Here is a 27,349-nt window from a genome sequence, read left to right as displayed (position 1 = left end):
TTGGACTCGTAACATTCTCAAACAAATAACGATTGCATGATTTGTAACATCACAAAGTTAAATTGGAAATAAACTTGCTAACTTTCACGACAAACGCTACAATTAGAATCAGATAGGTAACGATTTCCAGGTTTTGTTTCAATAATTACAGTTACTTATTCGATTTGCCGCCGTATCGCACTGTGACGTCGCAAGTTCGATTCCCAGCGCGAGCCTAAACCAACGATTTTCGAATTTGTTTTCAAATTTAAGTACGTTTGGACCATAAATGTTTATCATGTGCTCAGCGGTGAAAGAAAACATCGTGAGGCAACCCACAAGCAATGCGTTTTGGAGGTATGTGACCCAATCTGTAGGGGCCTGGTTATCCCTTCGCGGGTCGGAAAGCCAGACAGGCAGTCGCTTCTGTAAAATACCGGACCTGTCAAATCTTCAAGTTAGGTAAGCGGACCCTGTGAAAAACGGGATAACACTAAGAAGATGATGATGACTTATTTGATTTTGTGAATTTGAAAATTTTGATTGTAATTTAAAGTAACGCATTCATAGATACATGTACTCAAGCCGGTAATCCCTAATAGGGTGGGTAGAGTAAGAAGTAATCAAAGACAACTTGCAGTCACTGTTGGTACGATGACCTAAGATGGATATTGGATATGCTAAGCAATGTATTTAATCAATTCCAATAAATGTTTGTAAGTTATCTTTTGACGACCTCTACCTAATCCGTTGGACATGAGTCTACGTTCATAACGGCCTCCGTGGTCCAGTGGTAGAGTTCACGACCCGGAGGTCCCGGGTTCGAATCCCGGTGGGGAAATATCACAAAAATTACTTTGTGATCTCTAGTTTGGTTAGAACATTACAGGCTGATCACCTGATTGTCCGAAAGTAAGATGATCCGTGCTTCGGAAGGCACGTTAAGCCGTTGGTCCCTGTTACTACTTACTGATGTAAGTAGCCGAATAAATTCATATAATGGCATAATACGTGAAAAATAGAAAGGGCAAATTGGTCTTTCTACTCAATAAGAATAAGCCATAATAACGGAAAGTAGGTTGAATATCTACAGGATCTGGTCTACAGAATCAATACCGATAAACAATATGGAATTTGAAAGTCCTTTTGATGTAGATTAAGAGTCTGTATGGTCGCTCTTCTGGAAGAACTACGGTTTAGGAGATATTCTGAATTCTAGATTTAGAAGTTAGAATTAAAAGGTTCTAGTAAATCTGTTAAAAAAAGAATACGTGGGGCACACTTTGCGCATGGTCGTCGCGCCCTCTGTCGTTAAAGTAAAGATATAATCTACTAGTAACGTAAGAGGGCGTTAAGATGAGAAGTACTAATTGTACCCAATAGTGGAGTCACTATTGGACCTCCGATTTTCATGATTTTTTTCTTTTATATGGATAGTAGTTTAGAAACATTTTGAGCATCGAAATATTTATTTTCCCCACTCAAAATGTTTCTTTTTTTTTAAATAATATTTTTTTTTTAATAATATTTTTTTAATTATAATAATTTTATTTTGAAATAAATAATTTTGATTTTAAATAATTTAAAAGACTACCCATACAAAAGAAAAAACTCATAAAAATGGAACCTCTTTCTGGCAAATAAGAAATTTTACCGACTTTATTGACTCCACTGTAATAGTAAACTTAACAAAAACAAAAAATAAATGATGCCAAGACAACATCATATCGATCGCTATGTCAAATCGCGTTTACCTACTCGGAAGTATAACAGAAAGCACGGTGACTTGTGTGTGGGTAAGTTCTTAGTTCATCTTGCGATGGATTTATCTCTGACTACCCCATTGAGATATAGCCGAGAGCTCATGTTATGAGCGTATCATGAGCGTGTTATGTTCGAAAGTGACAAACAACAGGAACTGTCACATCGTAATTGTCAGCTAATCAAAAGCAACGCCATATTCTAAAAAGATCCCACAACTTATTAGCAAGTAGGTACATCCCGACACATGAAGCAATCAGTGACCTTATGTAGACCACTTAAACTGTTCAGACACAACAATGAATCAAGACAGTGTAGCAACTTATACTTAGTCCTCAGTCCAGTATTTATAAATAAACTTGGTATAAATACATATTGGCCCCGATTCCTGCAGACACCTCCTAATTTTACTTTAAGTTATACCTGTCATTTTCTTATCCGCCGAAAAGGAAAGGGACGGATGATTGACAGCTCTTAATTTTAGGAACAATGAGTAAATGAATGAATAACCCGGGCAAATCAAGAAAGTATCTCGCTGGTATGCAAACCGTTTGACGCGTGTTGATACTTAATTCTGTCGGGTTATTGGTCAATGTAAAATTTTTAGACGGTTTTACATTTGTGCTTAAAATTGACGTGTGTTCTATAAATTTTATGCTTGTCGATTACCCGTCCCTTTCCTTTTCGGCGGATAAGAAAATGACAGATAAAACTTAAAATAAAATTAGATGGTGTTTACAGGAATTAGCACCATTACTTAGTTTATTTTATAGGTTTTGGCTTCGCGCGGGTTGCGCATTTGCCACAGACAAAGACAGGGAAACGAACAGGAAGAAAATGGATCGCAATTTAAATATATTTACCTATAGGTATACCTAATTACAAGTAAAGTACAATACGGATTTCAAATTTCGAGTAATATAAAGTTAAAATTATTAGAATTTTATTTGTAAACTTATGCGTAATAATACCTGACGTTTTTTTCTAACTTAGAACATGGTTAGCACATCCATGGATTTGTAATGAAAATAATCAACGTCGTCGACATGGATGATTGTCGATGATCTGCAAACGCCCTAAACTGAAAACAACAGTAAGTAACAACAAGCAACAGCAAAACTAAGTATGTACAAACTCGTATTATAGTATGTTGTAGGGTTTCTTTTTACCATTTAAAATAGGAGCCACATCAACAACACATTAACCTACAAAAAATACATTTCAGACATAGCAGATACTTAGATTGATTTATACAAAAGAGTTCCCAAGTATTTCTCAAGCTATCATGATTGGGCGTTATTTGGAAACGAATAAAAAACACATGTGTTTTTTCATACTCGGTTTAAACGCTACTTGTAAAAGAATGCTTGCCCACGTTAGTTTTAAAATGTATTATTAATATATTTTATCCCTTTTGACGCCCTGAAAAAGAACTATCCCATAGTCTTGAAACTATCTTCACACCTCTAAATCGGTTCAGCGGTTTAACCGTATTTAAAGGTACCAAACAAACAGTTAGTTACTTTTGCATTTAGGTATAATATTACTTAGTGTGGATGTTGAATTTGCCTTGTATGTAGGGAACGCAATCCCGACTCGAGATTGCAAATTCGAGATCTCGCGGGATTGGAAATATCAATCTCGCGAAAACAAAAAGTATAACTAAAGGAGATTCGCCTAATCCCGTCAATGTCGAATAGTATGTCGTCATATTATGCTTCGGGATTGATCCCGAAAAATTAGACAAGATCTCGCGGGATCCCGATCTCGCGAGATCGGGATTGCATTCCCTACTTGTAAGATATTTACTAAATCACCGGACAGAATACGGGGATATCGCTCCTCGTGGAGTGCCACCCGGTCAATTCATTCATTTCATTCATTCTAGGTCGCTTTTTCAAAGTTGAGAAGTATTCTTCAAGTCTTTTCGAAATTTCCGTGTGTGCGTGCGACGCATAAGTTTCTTAAGTTAGCATACTCTATGTATGTCATTGTATTGTAGCGGTAACGAAGGAAATGAGTTCATTTTCAAAGCCAATTAGAAGGTGCGCCATAATTTGTGAGTCGCAAGTTATTCTCACGGGTGTATTGTGCTTCTGTAGGGGTTATTTCCATTCCATATCTATTCGGAGAATTCACGAGTGAAGCATTTTGACCTTCGGAATACTATAATACTCGTTGTTTACTGGATAGATATGAAAACTATATATATATCCACACAATTACGTTATTGTTCACATTGTATTTTAGCGTTCGTTTTGTAGGTTTTGTGAAACCTTACAATATCAGCTGGCTTAATGATGGCAGGATAATCTGATACTAATATTATTCTATATACAGTAGGTTATACCAGAAGTGGCTACAAGTTTCCTAACGACTCGAAACAATTTAGTATCTATGTCTGCTCTCGAATAACTACATCACACTAATATACTTAACATATATTATATTCTATAGTCTCTGCTTACCCCGGTGGGAAATAGGCGTGAGTTTATGTATGTATGTATGTAATATACTTAATAAAGCGATAAAATTAAGTATTGTGAGTTTGTTTGCAGGAAGTAAGCTCTGGAACTCTGCATCAGTAGAAATCTACATTACTCCTCAGTGATATATATTCAAATCTAAAAATATCTTTATTCACTATTATCACTTTCAATAGTCAATTTTTACATAACGAACGTCATCACATCAGACTAAAACCACTGCAGTTTCTCACAACCTGTGTAGCCGGGAAAAAGAAGCTGGCAAGAAAAACTTCGGTACAGGGCCTTTGACGTTCTTTGAAAAAAAAAATACAAAATATTGTTATACAATTTAGTAATTCGGCTGCCTAATATCAGGTCCCAGACAGTTAATTCCATGCATTCATATCGTCTAAATAATCATTAACCTTATAATAACCTTTTTTGACATAGTTTCTGTTTACTTACTGTCTTAAGGAATAAAAGTACACCAAACGATGTCAATATACTTATTATTTTATTTCGATTAAGTCTTCTGCTTCTAGAAGATTCGATTAAGTAATATTATTAAAATGATTATCTCCAGAATGTTAAGTATCAGTCTTAAAATAATTCGCTTTTAGTGAGGCCTATATCCATATTGAGCTATTTGTATGAATGACCGATGATAAGTAGGTATAATTCCTAATCTTCTACTATAAAAATAATGATATTCAGATAACAATAAACGGGTCAATGACAGTTTAGTTTTAATAAAAACAATGAACCAGCTTTGCAATTATTTACCCAATATATGTCTAATATTCTGTATCAACATTCTCGAGTTTCAAGGTGTTGTCTAGGTAACTGTAGAGTTACATAGATATATACAATACTGTTATGTAATGCAAAACTAAACGATTCTTTCAGTACCTGACCATAAGCGGAGTTGGTCGGCTAGAACAATACCTCATACGGTAGTTTTGTCAATTGTTTTATTTATTAATACATTTATTTTATCACAATGATAATACTTCTGTAAAAGAATTATTTATTTAATAAAATTATATATAAAATAAAAATAAATCTTAATTACAATAAATTTAATTTAACATACTTCATAAATTGAAAACCTTATAAGTCTTAAGTTACGTTTGTGAAATATAAAAATATATACACGGAATTAGAAAAATGATTGTAAATTAAAAAGTAAACGAAACTTTTAATGACAAAAAGTGAATGTGTGAAAAACATAATAAAAAAGTGATAATTATTGAAAATTAACTGTCAGTATTGGTTATTTTAAGGCGAATTAAATGATTTATTGTGTATTTGGTATCTTTTGTAACATCTTTTTAAATTCCACTTAAGAAGCATTACAGTAGAACACAGTCTACAAAATCAAATTGTAACGTTCTTTAAAACATTATCATAGACTTCCGTGATTATAAAATCAACGTCCATTAATCCAAAACAGTGTGAGGCCAATTCAATCCGTAACAGTTTGTAGTTAAGCCTCAATTTATAACGACTGATTACAATTGACTGTAATAGTGTTATCAATTTAATTATCTGGTAATATCTCGATGAGTGGCGCTTATCAATATTAATCACTCACTAGAAATTTAGTCAGCTATCAATGTTTGCAGTGCAGAGACAAACCAATAATGTTATGAAAGCTCATGTTAGTATAATTCTTATGTGCATTCAATATTTAGTGACGAGTATTTCAAAGTTTTGGACCAAGCATGTACATTGTAAAAGTGAATATAAATATACTATTCATGTTTAGTTTTCTAAGTGAACATTTTGTGTATGAGTGTCCCTGACAATAAGGAAATATTCTTGTAAATTATGGTAAGTGCGGTTTTATTGTCTTGTGTCTATTCATTTGCTCATTGTTCAAAAAAGTTGCAATGTGTTGCAATATCTTAAAAGTTGAAATTTAGGTGTTCTGCTTCTATTCTTAGGAGCCTTAACCAAGTCGCCAATGATTACGAAAAACGACATTGTAAACGAAAAAATGTATAGGATTGGCATAAGGTGAGGTGACGTGTGAATCCCATAAATTTATTCGGTTTACACTTTCGTTTTCCAATCGCTTGCAACCATGGAATAGAAAAAAGAAGTTGGAAAGGCCCTAACGCGCATTTTATATAAGTACCGCTGTCACCGATTCAACCTCATTCTCTTTTACCTGCAAACTGATAACTACGATGTGATAGCTCTACTGCTTCTCAAATTCCATAGCCACTTTACCGACTATGTATATTTCATGCGATAGGCTGCAATTTTATCATTACTTTTCCTAAAATACTGCATACAAAAGTATTTTTTTGATACCTAAATAGCTGATCACACTAAGATTTTTAGCTTTCCTGTGATAAGGAGGGATCTATTTGCATTATAGTCAATATATTTTTATTATAATGCACAAGATGACCTTTTAATATACTATCGCGGAGCTCCGTGTGTCGTAAAGTTATCGGACGAGTAAAGTGCAAAGTTGTACTATTTGCTCATACTTGTATGGCGCGAGTTTTGCGGTCACTTGGCCCTTCCAACATCTTTCTTCTATGCCAGGTTTGCAACCTAGCTAAGGCTTAGATATATTCCTTCCAAGATAAATCGAACATCACATTATACTTATTTGTTATTGGATGGGTACTATTTATAGCAAACCAATACACTTCAATAGCATTCTTGTAGGTAATTGTTGTATTATAGCGCCACATTAATCACATCAACTAAGTAGATAAGAAAAAATCACGTAAATACGATGTTCGATCAGTAACTGTAATTGTGATTGGTTTTCCCCACAAAACATCATAACTACGTATAGTACCTAGCTACACATACTTACAAACTAAGGCCGGAACTCCACCAAAACGGAGACGAGAGGAGAAGAGAGAATTGTATTATTGACATGTCTCCTCTCCGCTCAGCGGAGATGTTATATTTGTATGGCGTGATGGAAGCGGAGATGTGAGCTGTGCTCGGACGACGCACAGCGGAGATGACATATGTGAGCGCCATCATAGAATAAGGAATAATACTACGTATGGAACGGCAACGCTCCGCTCCCCACCAGCGTCTAAGCTAGGTTTACCTCACTCCCCCTCGAACATAATTTAGATTTGAATCAGGAAGGCAGCGCGCGAACAGTTGTTTTTATTTTTTATGAGTTTAGTTTATATGTTCGAATTTTCAAATAGGACTCCGACGTTCTTTCGTCTGATTCGAATATTAATCTCGCAGTAATTTCCTAAAATAAATATTTATTTTTCATGGTTACTGTTCATCAAAACATACTAATAAATAATTTGCAAATGAACCTAGGCTAAGTGCTTACTATAAAAATAATAATGAATGCAATGAATTAGTTTAGTGCTTTTTTTAAGTCAAGTTTAAGCCTATTTATTTTTATATTGTGAACTTTCTGCGTTCATAATTACTTGTTTGTGATTTGAGCGGTAAATAAATACTTAAATAAATGTTAACTGATTATTATAAAAGCATCTTTCATAAGTAGTATTATTCGTAACTACCTACCTACCTAAGTAATGACGGTTAAATTAGGTATTGTAATTGACAGCCCTCAGACGTCACACACACAGTTGCGCGTGTACCATAATGTCAATGTGTAGTGTCTGTGTAAAACGAGGTTGTTTGTATGAAGTGTCCGGGTGTGGCGTCATGCAGTGAGCGAAGTCACCCCCCTACCTCCCGCTCGCCAGCTAGTATGCTCGCTAGCACACGCTTCTATCGTGAATTAAAATAGCAAGCACACATCTCTGCTACACAGTACGCATTTCCGCATAGCTACACAGCACACATCTTCGCTTTGGTGGAGTCCGGGCCTTACGCTTGTAATAATATGTCTCGGATCAAAAAAACAAACTTTATTTACTTTACTTATAAGCCTAACATCTGTAATATTATCTAACTTATTATCTCTTCTTCTATCGTGTGGGTTGTGATGTGGATTACCAACTTCATCAACCCTGGCATCAGGGTTATTAGTGAGCATGCAAAAGCCCCTGATGACTTACTTACTTACATCAGAAATTAGTAATCGGGACCAAAGGCTTAACGTGACTTCTCATCTCATCTTACTTTCGGACAATCAGATGATCGGACTGTAATGTCCTAACCAAACTAGGAATCACAAATCACAAACTAATTTTTGTTACTTATTTGTCCCCACCGGGATTCGAAGCCAGCATGACAAAATCTCAATAGGTACAACATTTATAATTTATTACTAGTTACAAATAGTATTTAATTAATTAGTAGTATTTAGTTACAGCGAATCCACTGCCACTACCAATCCACTATTTTTCCCTAAAAAAGTAGCATAAATGTTACACCGTAGTTACAAAAATATTATCAACAATGTAATTAAAATTAAAGCTGCGATATTTCAATATCCGAATTAATTGGATAATATAATGAATACAAATTTTTAAAAACGTGTGTTGACATTTTTATAAATTAACACATCCTGAAAGAAATATTTTCAGTTCATAATTAAATGAACGTCATTTATTATATTCAGATGATTTAAATATTTTACATATTTTCGCTCAAGAATTTTAGGAAAAGAATATGAATAAATAACATGTAGACTGGTGGATAACTTGATTAGTAGACAATGTAGCCTATCACTAGAAAAGACAAGTGTTTCTAAAGCGTTATCGCTTTATCAGAAAATCAGTTATTGGGAAAGGAAGTTTCTATCACCCGTTATTCGAATGCATTCAATGATAAAAGCGAATGAACTTGCATTTACTCACTTTTTTCATCAAGCTGTTCATCAAAAAGTTCTTATCTATCACGCACGCACGCACGCACACACACACACAAACATACAAACACAGTAGTTTCCTTCAAAAAAAAACGATTCTGGTCCGCACCACCCAAATCCCCTGGTAGTTGCGGCTTCCGAATACATCCCACTCAGGGACGGTACTGAAAAGTATCGGCGTCTGAAGGACGTAATATACGATCTCGACGACCCGTTTTTTTTGACCTGACTTATTGTAGATTTGCCGCAGATGGCATTAACTACTTGGCCGGACCGACAACCCGATTACTCTAGCCATAGAGGCGACCAATCAGCTCGCGTCACCAAACGCTTCAGAGCCCTCAGCGCTCCCTATTTCTCCGGCCAAGTAGTTAATGCCACAATAAGTCAAAAAAAGTCTACACCTAAAACTAAATATTATAACACCTGTGAACCAATATGTCACCCCTCACTGGAGCCACTGGTGCAACTTTAGGTACGCGTATCCATATAATGCGTATGGACAATACGTGTGTATTTTTCAGGATAGTCGCAACCTGTCCAGGACTACAGGGTCAGTGGTGCTACAAGTGGGGGCGCTAGAATGGCTGGCGAGGTACTCTATGAACTCCGGTCGTGCCACGAGTGCGTTGTCATCGCTACACGAGTTCCGGACCCAGGAGGCCGAACAAGTCGGCGGCAAACAATGGAACTGGAAGTATTTGAGAGTAAGTGTTTCAAACCGCCTTCATCATCATCTCCCTAGTAGATATTATCCCGTTTTTCACAGGTTCCTCTCACTTAACCTGAAGATTTGATAGGGCCAGTTTTCTACAGAAGCAACTGCCTTTCTAACCTTCCAACTCGCGAAGGTAAAACCAGCCCAATACAGCTTAGGTCACGAACCTCCGAAAATGAAGAATGTGGGGTGAGGGAAAAGATTCCTTCGCCGCTGAGCACGTGATAATCAATTATGATCCAAACATGAATTCGAAAACAAATTCGACAATCATTGGTTTAGGCCTGTGCTGGATTCGTACCGCTGCCACCTCAAAATGAGACGAAAGCTTTCTACCACGGCTCCCTCGACGGTTTTGAACCTACTTATAATAAAAAAATGAATCTAAGTAGGTACCTACATCTAGAAACAATATTAGGTAATGAGGCGTACAATTTCGCAAAAGTTGGCAAAAGATTTAGGTTATGTACTGGAGTCGCGGTATAAAATTGCGTTCCCATGGCGGCAAGGAGCACCGTTGGGTTTATACCGGGTGACTTCACCTGAGGAGACCCACATCACGCACACCACGACGTGGCATACTCCTCCTCTCATGATACTCCTATCCAAACTTTAAAAAAAAAGTTATGTACCTACTTACTGATTAATTAAAAAATATAATAACCAAAATCAAGAATAAAATGATATTCAATATTCATAAGCACTAATGGACCTTTTATCGCCAGAAATTGTAGGCCACAATTTATTTTATAATATACCTACAAACACGCAAACCGTAAGAAAAAGAACTTATACCATACTGAAAATATGAAATGAACACAATCCTATTTAAGTAATCAGAAAATGACACATATAAATGCAGGTAAAGCGCGGTAGTAATATTATATAAAGAATGTCGGCTCTTTACACGTAACTTGCTTCAAATTATTTGCCCGTAAGCGATACTCTTACAAAAGGCACATAATATTAAGACGTTATGACACTTCTGCGGACATTTTCACATAATTTACGAGTATATGACGAGTGTGTGTCTAAATGTGATGTTCTTAATGATCCACAGACGCAGGAGGCAAAAGTGAAGAATGTAAAAGTATGTATATAATGTAAAAAACTAAACTAGAGCGGTATTATACAAATAAAGCCACGCCTATTTCCTATCGGCAAGCAAAATATATGAAATTCCATTTATTTTGTTTCGATCCTGACATACTTGGAGTCTTACAAGTTACCATAGTTTAGGTTCCAGCCTCTACAATACCTGTAACAATAATTTATTCAACCTAAGTGTAATTATTCAAAATTCAAATTTAAAAATATTTATTATTCGAAATTAGCTTATATAGTCAGCGCTTTTTAAACGTCAAAAATTAAATTACTTATTATGTAACTAGCTGTAAAACTACTACCACATCGGAATCTGTAACGCTGAGGGAAAGACGTGGCCAGAAAACCTCCCAGCACGGCGCTATTCCTACTGTTTCATGTATTAAGTATTAAGTCCCGATGTAAATTTTGTGAAGGTATTAAGTTGATTTACTTACTTACTTCTGTTGCTTCCTCCAAATTCGTCGGTCTTTGATTATACACACCGATTCAGAATAGATCGTATTTAACTTTTTCTAACATCCCCAATTTGGTCAATGTAGGTACGTCCTTCTAGCAACATCTAAATCAGCTAGATTATATCATCATCATCAACAACAAATAAAACAAATATATCATATCAGAATACATGAAATACTGATGATTATTATGATTGTACTTCTCTTGTCACATTTGTAATTGTTTTTAGTGTTGTGTTTCTATTAGGTATGTGCAATAAAGCGTTTTTGTATTGTATAAAATGTAATAATCTTCTAAAAAATATACAAGGTACCTACTAACATAATCTCTACAACGATCAGTGATAGAAAGAAAATACAGAAAAACAACTCTAGTGCTTCTTCCAATTATTAATTTTCTATCATCATCATTTATCTTCGGACGTGGTGTTTTCCTGGGAGTATCTGTTTTACTAGCACTAAAAACTAAATGAAATCCTTCGTTTATCTTTCAATTAAGATCTGCACTTGCTCGAAATGCGTTTCTTATTCTATAGATACATAGGTACGCTGCTCTATTTAAGCTATAATAAATAAAGTGCCAACTTGATCGCTAATAATTCAGCGTGAAAAAAGACATTGACTGACTTAGGCTGAATAAATTAGTATTAAATAAACATTGATTTATCTATATCATCTCCCTAGCATTGTCCCGAATTTCACATGGTCCGCTTACCTAACCTGAAAATACCACAAGACCGTTTTTTTACAGAAGCGACTGCTTGTCTGACTTTCCAACCCGCGAAAGGAAACCCAGTCCAATACAAGTCACATACCTCCGAAAATGTATTTCTCGGGGATGCAGGTTTCCTCACGATGTTTTCCTTCACCGCTGAGTACGTAATAATCATTTATGATCCAAACATGAATTTGAAACACATATTCAACATACATTGGACTCGAACCTGCAACCTCAAATTGAGAGGCAAGCGTTCTACCAACTGGGCTACCACAGCTCCCAAATAATTACTCATTATTCTTATATAATATTATGATATGTTTGTTCCCAGGATCAATTCGACCAGAAAGATCTGGAAGGTTTATATAGAAAATATGACGACAAACTGAGGGAAACACTCATATATATTTACATATCATTGTTAATATTGTTCTCAACGATTCACATTGTCCTAGTTATCATAGGCACCTACTCAGAGGTAAGATAAACAATTACTCATACTTATAATGAAAACAATGGATAAAACTGTTCATATCGAGAGGCCTTATTATCAAATACTATTAAGTAAAGGTACGGTCACGAGCATTAATATGTATACTCTTTGGTACCATGTCACATTAACTTTTTTGACAAATTGAAATGTAAGTCTCACTAAATGTCAAATATGTTAGTGCGACAGAGTCCTAAAGCGGGTACATTATATTGCTCATTACTGTACGGTTCACATAGGGCCTAACTACTATAATCTATTGTAGTGCAGTGTATAATTTGCTTTTTATCGCAAAGCTTAAACTTATTATAATTAAAACACATAATAACGAGTTCTTACTGCGTTTAAAGCAGGGATATGAGACTCCCGATATTTCGACACTGTTGCAAGTGCCATGATCACGGGATGACTGATGAGATTGGAGTGGAGTAGGTAGATCCATATGTTAGGTTTTCCGTAATTTTGTGCGAATTTGTGTTGCCTTCATATGGCAACACTAGGAGAAAGGGTATAAAAAGGCGTGTTTGTCTTTCATTGGGGCTTTTTTGGTTCGAGCACGCATCGAAGGCAGACGTACCATTTTGAACACGTGTACACTTGTGTTTGAGCACGCGTGCGTTTTGGAAATTTAGAGTAAGTAACCAATACACTTATTATTTATTATTTCAATGGTTGTTTTATTTATAGAGCATGTACCTGAGGCAGCTTTATGTATATCCAGGTATCCGTATGTTAGTTAATGATCATGTTACCGAGGTCCTATTACATTTCAGAAGTGGTATCGTATCCATATGTGTTAATCAGGATACACCGTTTTTGAGATATTTTACTTTGGAAATATATCTGTATAAATATATACATATATATATATATATTCATCACATTCCAAAACATATAGGGTTATCTGAAGAATATTTACATGTTCCAATGTTTTCGAGTTCCAGATTATGCCTCTTGAAGACGAGATCGTTCCACGAAGACGACTGACGAGCCGAGACGAGCCGAGACGAGCCGAGCCGAGCCGAGCCGAGCCGAGCCGAGCCGAGCCGAGCCGAGACGAGCCGAGACGAGCCGAGACGAGCCGAGACGAGCCGAGCCGAGCCGAGACGAGCCGAGACGAGCCGATATGAGCCGAGACGAGCCGAGACGAGCCGAGCCGAGCCGAGACGAGCCGAGACGAGCCGAAACGAGCCGAGACGAGCCGAGCCGAGCCGAGCCGAGCCGAGCCGAGCCGAGCCGAGCCGGGAGCGCAGCCGGAGAGAGAGCCGGGAGTGCAGCCGGAGAGAGACGTCGCTTCACGCGTCGGCACAACGAGCGACACAGCCAACGACGTCGCGGCGAAGGGCAGGAGGTGCGACGTTCGTCGGCAGCTAAGGGAATAGAAAGGTCAGATAGCCCTACATTTTCATCTAAAGATGTTCTTAATATTGTTGAATCATTAGTTAACTTAAGATCTTAACCTAATCCGACAGCAGTCGCCACATCACATCCTTCCAGTAGTATTATGAACCATGTTACCCGAATTTGGACCCTCATCGAAAAGTCAAAAGATTGATACTTGGTTAAAGAAAGTTAATGAGTGTGCCACTGTTTACGGATGGGATGAGAACAACCGTTATCCACTTCGCAATGCAGAAACTGCAGGAGTTGGCCAAAGTTTGGTATGAAAGCTTCAATTCTATTTTGTACAGCTGGGCAGAATGGCAGCAAAAGTGGTTAGACGCATTTCCTTTTGATTATGGCCAATCCCTGGAGGATACGCTTAGGCGAAAGAGTAGGTTTGGTGAACCGCTAGAGGTTTATTATTATGAAGAATTAGCCATCGTGAACCGGTGTGACATCGAAGGGAAACGAGCCGTGGACTGCATTATCCACGGATTAAGTGACAAGATAATTAGATCCGGCGATAAGCGTTGCGATGTACGCAGCCTGATCAACTCCATTTTCTGATGAGTAATAAGGAGAACCAACCGCCGCCCGATCGCTTTCATTTTAGTAAAACAAAGTAGTCGACTGAATCCACAGCGGGAAGTAATAATGACAATAGGGATAAATCAGTTAAGACTTCAAAAAAATTCAAGTTACAAATTATTTTGTTTTAACTGTAGGGAAAAAGGTTACCCGTATCTTAAATGCCCCAAACCTTTGGTCCAATGTACAGGATGTCGTAGGTTCGGTCATAAAATGGAAACTTGCAGAGTCCCTTTTTTTTTTGAAAACCGTGATAATCTAGGTAACATTCCTAAAATCATGCGCATACCTCTAAGTCGGGCTCAAAATATTTCAATACAGTTAGGGTAAATGACACCTCTATGATATCGTTTATAGATTTCGGTAGCGAAATTTCGCTCATAAAACAAACAACGACACTGATTTTGGGGTAGACTTGTGATCAACCCCCGACTCCATTAAAAGCTTTGGTAGTAATTTTATTTTGTCCATGGGCAGGACACAGGTTAATTTATGCATCGACGGTGTTAGTGCGGATGTTTTGTGTCACGTGGTTGACAGTAATCTGCTCAATTGTCCGATATTAGTAGGACAGTCCTTCACCTAACAGAAGCAGGTGCTGGTATTCAAGAATGCCAACGAATTGAGGTTTTATTATGATGATGAATTCCCTTTTGCTAACGGTGGTAGTGGTGATACTGCGAGTGTAAAGGTCGTCTCCGCTTCATGCGCAAGATTGAGTGGAGAGGCGATTATCAGAGCTCGTACTGATGTTGTGATTAATTGATATGTTAGGCTTAGCGGAAGAGTCGTGGGGAAGCCAAACCGAGAATTCACGATAGCCGGCGGGTTATACAAAGTAGAGGAAGGTCAGCTCTTTGTTCATATTACCCCATTGTCAGCTTTTGTTATATTGATGAAGGTGATATTATAGGTAGATGAAATAGAGTTCAGATTGTCAATCATATTTGTACATCACCCACAGACCTCGTTGGCGAGCATTTAGGTATAGAGCCTAAAGATGTTAACTTTAGCAAAAACGCTTGAAGAGCCACATAAACGACGTCTATTTTAACATTTTGAACGAATACAAGCATTGCTTCGCGCAATCATTAGAAGAGTTGGGATGTACAAATATGACTGAAATGAAAATTGAATTGAATATTGAGCGTCCTGTGGTTTACCGGCCTTACACATTGTCGCACAAGGAACGACAACAAGTAAGAGAAATGGTTGGTGAGATGATGAATGCGGGGATTGTACGAGAAATTGTATCGGAATATGCGAGTCCAATTATGTTGGTTCGTAAGAAGGACGGTAAACAAAGGCTCTGTGTTGATTATAGGTTAACTTCCTTTATCACCCCAGACGACCAATATGAATTTAATCGTATGCCGTTTGGGTTGGCTAACGAACCAGCTGTATTTCAAAGGCTGATGAATGAGGTATTGGTTTCCGCTAGGTTCTCAGAAGCTACTGCTTACATCGATGACGTATTAACTTACGAAAAGGATGTAGAAGAGTGTTTGGATAGGTAAGAAAGGGCTTTACAGTTGATAGAAAAGGCAAGCCTAACTCTGAATTTGGCAAAATGTAATTTCTTACAGCAGAATTATTAACTATTTGGGTTATGATATTAGCGCTGCTGGGGTGCGGCCGGCTGACAAAAAGACACAGTCAGTGTTTGATGTTCCTCGTCCCACCAGTCCACATTCCGTCCGCCAATTTCTGGGACTAGTAGGATATTTTCGGAAAATTTATAAGGAGTTACGCGTCTTTATCACATCCGTTGAATAAGTTGCTCAAGAAGGATGTGGAATGGTGTTGGACTGAGGAACAAGAAGCCGCATTTGTTGATCTCAAGAGTAGTCTGATAGATAGGCCAATCTTAGCCATTTACGACCCGACCACCGAAACACAGTTGCACACTGACGCCAGTGAAGTGGGCGCCAGTGGAATATTGATGCAGCGACGTAATGGAAACGACACCTACCATCCCGTAGCGTACTATAGTCGCCAGACATCTCCAGAAGAGAAAAGGTTTATAAACTTGAGACTCTTGCTATAGGTAGTAAGTTCGCTCAAAAGTTTCGGGTTTATCTTCTGGGTCAGAATTTCAAAATCATGACCGATTGTAGTGCGTTGCGCTCCATGCTTTCCAAACGCGATTTGGTTAGACGTATTGCCCGCTGGTGGCTGTTTTTGCTTTTTGAATATCGTGCTGGCACGAAAATGTCGCACGTGGACCTTCTATTTCGGAACCCAATTGAGGATCTTAGTTCAATGGAAATTGACGCTGGTCTTTACCCGACGGTTATGTCAATCAATGAGGGGGACAGGTTGTAGACTCTTCAATTAGGTGATAGTGAACTGGGTCGCATTCGGGAATTTCTTACCTTTGATATTGATGCAGATGGGTTAAAGTACATAACAGAAAACTAATTCAAATGAGGGCCTATTCCACGTAAACGAAAAGTCGAGGTGCCTTTTCACACCCTGTACATCAATCACCTTGGACCTTTTTGTGCGATCAAAGAGAGGAAAACTCTTACCTATTGGTAGTCGTAGATGCCTTTACGAAATTTAAATTTATCAGGCCAGTCAGAAATACCAAAAACAGTTACAACAACTCGAGAATTAGAAGATATTTTCTATACGTTCAGAAACCCAGATCGAATTATTAGCGACCGCGGTACTTTCTTCACATCGTACGTGTTCAAACGTTTTGCTCGGATAAAGGTATTAGACACGTGTTGAACGCAGTTGCAAGTCCTAGGTCCAATGGACAAGTAGAGCAGTGTAATCGCACGATGTTAGGGTCGTTAACTGCGCAAAATCTTAATTTTGACAAGAACGTCTGGGATGACAAGATAGGTAGAGCCCAATGGGGCATGAACAACACCCGTCGGAAGACAACGGGACGGACTGAGGTAATGTTTGGACTTCAGATGGATGCGGAAATTAATCCTATGTTGAACGAAATAGTATGCGAAACGCAAAATTATGCTTTATTGTCAGTTCGGGAATCCCTTAAAGATGTAAAAATTGACGATTCAAAGTGTAACAATGTTACCTACTGAATAAACATATTTTTGAGTTTGAATTTGTTGGGATTGATGACTACTTCATTTAACAAATCGAATGTCACCCTGGATTCACGTTAATGATGATAAAGAAAGTAGTGATGAAGATGACTGATTGTGTCATTATTATATACAATCAAAAGAAAGTAAGTAGAGGTACTGTTTGTTGGATGAAACTGTAAGATGTGTATTTAGTAATAGCTTGAGAAGGAGGGCTCATAGCTATTTAGTTAAGGTGACTTTCAATTTTGTGAGGAGGGTTCACAATTATTTTAATTATCGTATATAAGAAGGAAGGGTTTGTATACGATAGTTACAAGTGTGAGAAAGAAGGTTCACACTCAATTGCTTTGCAATAGTTCGTGAGAAAGAAGGGTTTGCGAACTATTGCCAACTTGAATAGCTTTATAATGTTATGATTATTTTAATTATCGTATATAAGAAGGAAGGGTTTGTATACGATAGTTACAAGTGTGAGAAAGAAGGTTCACACTCAATTGCTTTGCAATAGTTCGTGAGAAAGAAGGGTTTGCGAACTATTGCCAACTTGAATAGCTTTATAATATTATGATTATTTTAATTATCGTATATAAGAAGGAAGGGTTTGTATACGATAGTTACAAGTGTGAGAAAGAAGGTTCACACTCAATTGCTTTGCAATAGTTCGTGAGAAAGAAAGGTTTGCGAACTATTGCCAACTTGAATAGCTTTGTAATATTATGATTATTTTAATTATCGTATATAAGAAGGAAAGGTTTGTATACGATAGTTACAAGTGTGAGAAAGAAGGTTCACACTCAATTGCTTTGCAATAGTTCGTGAGAAGGAAGGGTTTGCGAACTATTGACAACTTGAGTAGCTTTATATTATGATTATTTTAATTATCGTATATAAGAAGGAAGGTTTGTATACGATAATTACAAGTGTGAGAAAGAAGGTTCACACTCAATTGCTTTGCAATGGTTCGTGAGAAGGAAGGGTTTGCGAACTATTGACAACTTGAATAGCTTTATATTATGATTAGAAAGAAGAGCTGATGTTTCACCCCGTAAATGTGATTATATGTCGTTGTACTTTTAGATTTTAAGTGAAGCTTTGTAACTGTTCTCGATGAGTGTGGAATCACTTGGCCCGCCGAATGTTAGGTTTGAACATTAGACGTTTTGTCTACGTGCATGAGGACATGCACGACGTCAGGATGGTCGAATGTTAGGTTTTCCGTAATTTTGTGCGAATTTGTGTTGCCTTCATATGGCAACACTAGGAGAAAGGGTATAAAAAGGCGTGTTTGTCTTTCATTGGGGCTTTTTTGGTTCGAGCACGCATCGAAGGCAGACGTACCATTTTGAACACGTGTACACTTGTGTTTGAGCACGCGTGCGTTTTGGAAATTTAGAGTAAGTAACCAATACACTTATTATTTATTATTTCAATGGTTGTTTTATTTATAGAGCATGTACCTGAGGCAGCTTTATGTATATCCAGGTATCCGTATGTTAGTTAATGATCATGTTACCGAGGTCCTATTACACATAATGGCACTTGCAACAGTATCGAAATATCGGGATTCTCATATCTCTGCTTTATATGTGGTAAGAACCCGTTATGTGTTTCAATTATGATAATAACCGCGTAAACTTAAAACAATGCTTAAAGTTATTGCTGCATCAATAATATCCAACAGGGCATGTTCCAGCAAATACCGTGGCATTCAACGTATCTGTCTATGATCATGTACATTTTGAGGATCACCATACCTACGCTGTTCCTATGGAAGGGCATTTACGAACCTATGAAGAGAAAGTGGTTTTGGATACCAATATTCGTCACTTTTGTCATTACTGTGGATCTGGTGGCAACTGGTGAGTTTTGTTTTAATGGAATTATATTCCATGCGTTCTCTTCTTCTATCGTGTGGGTGGATCAGGGTTATCATTGAGCCGCCATAGGCCCCTCACTGGAGAATTGCAAAGCTGAAGTGGCAGTGGGCAGGACACATAGCGAGGAGAACCGATGGCCGCTGGGGCGGAAGGGTTCTGGAATGGCGACCACGTGTCGGACGGCGCTCAGTGGGTAGGCCCGCTACAAGGTGGACCGACGATCTGGTAAAGGTCGCGGGAAGCCGTTGGATGCGGGTAGCGCGGGACCGATCGTCGTGGAGATCCTTGGGGGAGGCCTATGCCCAGCAGTGGGCGTCGTACGGCTGATGATGATGAGGCCCCTCACATGACTCATGTAACGACTACGTACTTACCACAGTTAGTAATGACCGGGACCAACGGCTTAACGTGCCTTCCGAAGCACGGATCATCTTACTTTTTGTATAATCAGGTGATCAGCCTGTAATGTCCTAACCAAACTAGGGATCACAAAGTGATTTTTGTGATTTGTCCCCACCGGGATCCGAACCCGGGACCTCCGAATCGTGAGCACAACGCTCAACTGGACCACGGAGGCCACGTTTCATGCGTTGATTGTTTGGATTAATAAAACAAACATGAAAATATGATTACTCACGCCGGTAACTCCTGTTGGGGTGAACAAAGCTACAAGTTTTAAGAAAACAACTTGCTGACAATTTTATCGTTGGACTCTTTTTGATACGAGATTAACTTACATACATACATACATAAACTCACGCCTTTTTCCCACTGGGGTAAACAGAGACTATGGAGTTCCATTTGCTTCGATCCTGACACACTTCTCTTGCTTCCTCCACATTCATCAATTGTTTCATACACGCACGCCGGTTCAGAGTAGATCGTACTAAACCTTTTCTTAGGGCATATTCAATTTGGCCAATATACGTCCTTCTAGGTCTTCCTCTGCCAGCCCTCCCATCAACCTTCGCTTTATATACCGCTCTTGTAATCCTACTATCTTTCATCCGCTCTACGCGTCCAAAACGAATTAAATTCCCTTATCAATCTTAGTCACTATATCGTCTTTCACACCACATCTCTCTCTTATCACACTGTTTAACGAGAATAACTTAAACACAACATTTGATATCAACATTACATTATGTACAATATAAAACAATAATATGACAAAAGTACCTACATGTAATACGCTACTTCAGCAAACTATGCCCTCTGAACCGGTTCCCAGGTGGTATAGCCGAGCTGCATTGTGTGACGGATGCGGCAGAGACTTGGTTAAGGGAGCTTCAGCTGGATACATAATCCAAGCAGGATATTTAATTTTTGTCTGTTACACTCAATAATAACTTCAGCAAACTAGTCAAAATATCGAATAATAGAGGAATATGTATTGTGGAGACAATTAGTATTCCTGTTTCATACTTATCAGAATTCGAAACCTTGTAATATTATGCTTCAATATACTTAAACGGTTAATAGCAAGTCGCTATACATCATAGATGTATTCATTATTCTTGTAAATTAAATTTACTATGTATACATTGATTTGTATGAATCCCTTTGCGTCAATAATGTTACATCTTTAATAAGGGATTCTCCAGGCTATATTCACCAAAAACAATATAGATGGGGTTGAACAGCTTTAACGTAATAATTGCCCATTTTCTCATTACTTGTGTACTTACATAATTATTCCAAAATACAATGTACTGGAAGAAGTATATATAAAAATAATTGTTACTTGATATTTGGATCACATTGTGTATAGAATTACGTTGTTACCTATATTGCTTCTCTTTAATATGATCAAAACAATAATGCGTGGAATATGTAATTGTGCCTGGGTGTAATAAAATGGGTCATCGTTTATATCCAAAAACAAAGATAAAAATTAAATTAACAATTATGTGAACAGCCTCCGTGGTCTAGTGGTTAGAGCGTTAAGCTCACGATCTGGAGGTCCGGGTTCGATTTCCGATGGAGACATTGTCGAAAACACTTTGTGAGACTATTCTGTTTGGTAAAGACTTTTCAGGCTTGAATCACCTGATTGTCCGAAAAAGTAAGATGATTCCGTGCTTCGGAGAGCACGTTAAGCCGTTGGTCCCGGCTATTAGCCGTTAAAACACCTCCACCAACCCGCTTTGGAGCAGCGTGGTGGAGTATGGTCCATACCCCGTCCGGTTGATTGAGGGGAGGCCTGTGCCCAACAGTAGGACGTATATAGGCTATTTAATGTTTATGTTATGTTTTTTTTATGTTAAACATGAAATTGGAAGCTAAAAATCTGTACAGCGCCATCTATATTGTTTTTAAGGAAGGTAGCCTGGCAAGTTGGCCTGATGTTATGTTTTTTTAAGAAAAATTGTACCTTTTTTGGAATAAATAAAAAAAGACCCTCATTACGTAGAAACGTGTTTCTATATGAATTTAAGGATTCATTAAAGAACTGACAATTGGTGTCAGACAGTTTTAATCAAATAAACTATACATATTTACCCTCGTACTATCTGTGAAACAAGTTGTGTTAAACTATGGTTTAACGATCTAACCTAATCTACAGGATTGACAAACTCCACGCACGAGATTAGATCAGCAATTGCTAAAGTGGGTTCGATTACTAGTGGTTTCGTGGAAAGGCACAAAGTTTCCGCGAAATTTTTGTCTATTGGACATAATATCGAATAAAAGCTATTACCCATTTTAACATTGCAACAATTGGGTAGTTTCTTAGATCAAAGATAAATAATGAAATTCTGATTAGGTACTAAATAAAGACAAATCTAAAGGTGACAAAAATATTTTTCTATTTATCTTATTTATGAATTTTAATAATGGAATGAAAATGTAAAAATAAGTGCGTCTTTTTATCACGTTTTTCTATGACGTCACAGGCTGCTTTTTAAACAAATTCCATTGTAATTTCGGATTTGACTAGTTGGAAACTACCCTACTGCATTCATGATGGCAAAAGTTAAAGTAAAGAATAAAGTACTTATTGTTAAGTGTCTTTTGATTTGTAAGCATTTGATGCACAGGGGGTTAAAAAGGCCATATCGAAAACATAATCTAAAAAGTAATACTGCTATTTGACATTTTCGCTTATAAACATAAGTCCGTAATGTCAATATTGGTTTTTAGACGAAATGCTTCAATTTGGTATTTTTGTCCCCCCAGAACTAATAACATACAACACAGAATATAAATGAATTAATTGATATGGAGCTCCATAGAGTAAAACTTTATCTTGAAAGTTTGGGAACCCTACTTCAGATTTAAAAACCCAGATGAACCCCTACCCTACTTCAGATGTACTTGTGATGTGTCTACTTGTGATGTGATGTGATGTATTGTGTTGTGGTGTGTTTGTTGTAAATAATAACAACATAACATAAGCGACTATATCCCAATTTGGGTAGTCAGAAGTGCATCCATCACAAGATGAACGAAGCAAAGTACCTTCGCCTCACCGAGCTTTCAAACCAACGTCAAAGGTGGTGAGCCGTCTATTATGGTCGAGCTAACTGTGACTGTGTGTGTGTGTGTGTATAAGTGATTTAGTATAATATAATATGAATTTGTGACCACAAAAAAAAAAGGTTTTCATCTCGAGCTCCTCCGTGCTTCGGAAGGCACGTTGAGCCGTTGGTCCCGGCTGCATTAGCAGTCGTTAATAACCATCAATCCGCACTGGACCCGCGTGATGGTTTAAGGCCCGATCTCCCTATCCATCCATAGGGATGGCCCGTGCCCCAGCAGTGGGGACGTTAATGGGCTGATGATGATGAATATGAATTTATTTTCTATATGTTTCAGACATAGTGGTAGCAATATACAGTTCGTTCGAGGGTATGCGCCTCCGGCCAGCATACTCCACGATGTCTCTGCTCTCCGTGTATATCTTCTTACCGATGAGAAACAATTACCTGGCCATCGTTCTGGGTGTGCTGGTCAGTGTGTTGTATGTCCTCGTCTTCGCATTCTTCACTTATGTTGAGGATTCGCAGATGGTTGGTGTGGTAAGTTAACATGTTTTTCTTTTGGCTTCCCCTTCACGGATACAGGCAAGAAATATCCACATATGCGTGATATTTTTTATTGCACAACAGATGTAAAAATATCCACATAATAATAAGGAGGTAGAACACCAACCTCATCAACCCTGGTGTCAGGGTTACTATTGAGCCGCCATAGGCCCCTGACATGGCTCATGTAACGACTACTTACTTACATTCATCCCACATAATTCGACGACCTCCGAGGTCTAGTGGTTGAGCGTTGGGCTCACGATCCGGAGGACCTGGGTTCGATTCCCGGTGGGGACATATCACAAAAAATACTTTGTGGTCCCTAGTTTGGTTAGGACATTACAGGCTGATCACCTGATTGTGCGAAAGTAAGATGATCCGTGCTTCGCAAGGCTACTACTTACTGATGTAAGTAAGTAGTCGTTACATGACCCATGTCAGGGGCCTATGGCGGCTCAATAGTAACCCTGACACCAGGGTTGATGAGGTTGGTGTTCTACCTCCTTTTATACTCCACCTCACAACCCACACTATAGAAGAAGATTCCACATAATGTGTATGTTTAATATCATTGTTTAATTTTATGGTTAATAGATTTACTGCTTGTATTTGGCTGTTGAAATAAAAAAAGAAATAATCATCACGCCTGTATCCCCGAAGGCTGTGGTGTATAGTTATTTACTTACTTTCGAATGTGATTTTTCCAAAAGGCGATTACGTTGTTGTCACTATAAATTGATTTTGCAAGTTCACACAAATAGCACATTCCGATCTAAAACATTGTCGAAAATATAAAAAATACATCAAATCTTAGGTACGTGATAAAGAGGATAATTCTTTTTGACTGCCAATTTTTTTATCACTCATGATAATCTATGAATTACTCTAGGAATTACGTACAGAACGTCGCTCAGTCAAGATCACAAACAAATTGCTCCGCATAAATAATTGTTGATCTACAGTTGGAAGTGACTATTTTACCAAATTTTGTGCGAATCAGCTGGTCTCCAGTGTGTATCATCTTGTGATAAGTGACGAAACCTAAAGTGTGCCCTAAATTAACATATTTATTCAATTAAAACTTCTAGGCACTAAAATACCGTCAGAAAAAAGTGTTAGTGCAGTGTATGTGATATAACGCGTAAGCGACGCAATCTCCACGGCGCTTACGGCCTTCTTCTCGCGAATGCTACTGCATAAACTATCACTGTTTTAAGTCGATGAACTGACCGTGTGTTCGCCACAGCTTATTATACCTACTTGGATTAGTGGAACATTACAAGTATGAGCACTGTTTGCAGATCCCCTACTAAATCCAAGGTCGGATTATCATTTACAGGCTCACAGCCTGACCTTTCTAAGTGCAACATATCTCCACTCGAAGCGCAAGTCACGATGAGAAAACGTAAACAACCGGATGACGCGGACTTTAGGCAGGAATTAGCAGATTTTCGTAATGAAATGATGACATTTCTGAATGATTTTAAAACCATGCAACATGCTGAAATGAAGAATCTTCGCTCGGACATGTCTGAATTAAAATCAGATTTCGGCGTATTTAGATCCACAACAGAACAACTAATTTCAGAACAAAGGGAGTTGAAGTCTGAAGTGACAAACTTGTCGCAGTCTCTTGAATTTCATTCTAAACGTCAAGACGACTTAGAATCACAGGTCGCGGCGGTATCGTCAGATGTGAGTAAAATGTCTAGCTACGAGAATGAAATCGCCACATTGAAATCTCAAGTCCTTGAGCTACAGAATGAACAACATATTTTTCAGCAACGGGAACGTTTGACTAACGTCGAAATACTTGGCATACCAGAGAAAAATAATGAAAATACAATTGAATATTTACTCGCAATATCTAGATTCGTCGGGGTGGAAATTGCGAATTCGGATATCATAAACATACACAGAGTCCCGACACGTGTCGCAGGTAAACCGAAAAATATAATTGTCAAATTTAGCTCCAGTTTATTAAAGGACCGACTTATTTCCGCAATCCGTAGGAAGAAGGGTATTTCGACAACCGATCTCGGACTAGACGGCGCTGCGAAGGCTATCTATGTCAACGAACATCTTATTCCGCACTATAAATTACTGCAAAAAGAAGTCAGAAAGGTGGCAAGGGAAGCGGGCTATGAATACGTCTGGATACGTAATTGTAAGATTCACGTGCGAAAGAACCACACTTCATCATCGTTCATTATCCGAGACAGCGCTGATCTTAAAAAAATTAAATGACTGTTTGTAACTATAATCTCCCTCACACAATATATCCTGAATGTACTTTCAAACATGCCACTGCAATGTCACTTATTTCTATACTTACTCTGCCTAAACACACGCAAAAACTCACTCACACACATGCATATATACACACAAACACCTCTCACTTCATTTATATTATTATTTTTACATATTATTATTATTAAAGTATTAAACGTCAGTACCACCTATCGCATTCTATATTATTTTAGTTCTGACTTAGCATATTATAGTAACTTCACATTTTCGTTTATATCTAATCTGCATCTGCATAATTTGTATCATGCTCAGTACAACAATTTTAACTGCTATAATCAGTGTTATGAATTTGACTGCGCATGCACACTCCTACCAACGTTATTTCGTAATACTTTCGCCGATTTAACCCACATCGTAACAACACTACTTTATCTTGATGGCTAACAATAATTCATACAAAAATATAAGCATATATTATCAAAATGTACGTGGCCTGCGCACTAAAGTTTTAGAGTTTTATAATAATGTGTTGTTGAATGATTACGACATTATACTTATAACTGAATCATGGATCCAGGAAGACATTCTAAGTTATGAACTATGCGATAATAGATATGAAGTATTTCGTTTCGACCGTGATTTAGCGTTAACCGATAAAAAAAAAGGTGGTGGCATTATGATGTGTGTCCGACGTAATATTGAGGTATATCTTCGCACCGATTGGCCGCGCACTGGCGCAGGCTCAGCGATGGAGTCTATGTGCATCACCGTGCCTGCGCGTGCACTCAGGTCGGCAGTTGACCTACATCTAGCTCTCGCCTATATTCCGCCTGATTATGCGAACCAACCTGCTTGTATAGACAGTATTAAACAAAACTTGTTAAGTATTTTGGAACGTAACCCTGGCGATAACTTCTTACTTGCTGGTGATTTTAATTTACCATTTATTAAATGGAATAATAATGGAAATTTTAATATACAAAATGCACCTACCACTCTTCTTTGCGACTCCGCAACATCATTAGTACAAGATCTGACTATGATGGGTTTCACACAATACAATTACTTCTTAAATCATAAAAATAACACCCTCGATCTTGTATATTGTAATCTTCCACTGTCTCTGGTTAAGGCTCCTCGCTCTCTAGTCCCACCTGATAGTGCACATACAACATTGTTGATGACAATCCATGACTTGCATCTAGTACCCTTTAACGAACGCGCTGAACCTCGTTTTAATTTTAGGAAATGTGATTATTCTAAAATCAATGCTCACCTAAGAGAGGTTGACTGGAATATGCTCTTAAATGGTAACTCTGTGGATGAAGCAGTTGAGATTTTTTACACGAAAATAAATCAATGTATCTCTCTGTATGTACATCTCTCCATACCTAATCTAAAACGGCATTACCCTGTCTGGTACAGTTCAGCCTTAATTAAAATTATACGTGAGAAGTTGAAAATGCATTCTAAATGGAAGAAATACGGCAATCCATTAGATTATGATGAGTTTTCTCTACTGAGAAAAAGGGAAAAATGCGTTCAAGCCGAATGCTTGAACCGATTTAATCGTCACGCTGAACGCCTTATTCGTTATCGGCCCAAATATTTCTGGTCTTATGTAAAATCAAAAAGAGGTGGATCGCACTATCCTAAAACATTCTCTTTAGACAATT

At 37.8% G+C, this 27,349-nt stretch overlaps 2 protein-coding genes across 4 annotated transcripts in view; both read left to right on the top strand.

Annotated features, from left to right (window-relative positions):
- Positions 1–27,349, top strand: part of LOC126377409 (uncharacterized) — a 347,616-nt gene that overhangs the window by 289,509 nt on the left and 30,758 nt on the right. The window lies entirely within an intron of this gene.
- LOC126376839 (adenylate cyclase type 2-like) overlaps positions 5,274–27,349 on the top strand; it is a 38,653-nt gene continuing 16,577 nt past the window's right edge. Inside the window, exons 1-5 of one of the 3 annotated variants that reach the window (XM_050024398.1) lie at positions 5,274–6,041; positions 9,516–9,698; positions 12,321–12,467; positions 19,209–19,374; positions 23,212–23,414. In XM_050024398.1, coding sequence (XP_049880355.1) covers positions 6,039–6,041; positions 9,516–9,698; positions 12,321–12,467; positions 19,209–19,374; positions 23,212–23,414 — 702 coding nt within the window. In that variant the 5' untranslated portion in view covers positions 5,274–6,038. Of the gene's footprint in view, positions 6,042–9,515; positions 9,699–12,320; positions 12,468–19,196; positions 19,375–23,211; positions 23,415–27,349 lie in introns of all 3 variants that reach the window. The other 2 variants (XM_050024392.1, XM_050024405.1) reach the window with 2 other exon arrangements.

This window comes from Pectinophora gossypiella, chromosome 2 (genome assembly GCF_024362695.1).
Source record: "Pectinophora gossypiella chromosome 2, ilPecGoss1.1, whole genome shotgun sequence".
NCBI lineage: Eukaryota > Metazoa > Arthropoda > Insecta > Lepidoptera > Gelechiidae > Pectinophora > Pectinophora gossypiella.
This window is presented reverse-complemented; position numbering and strand designations above follow the sequence as displayed.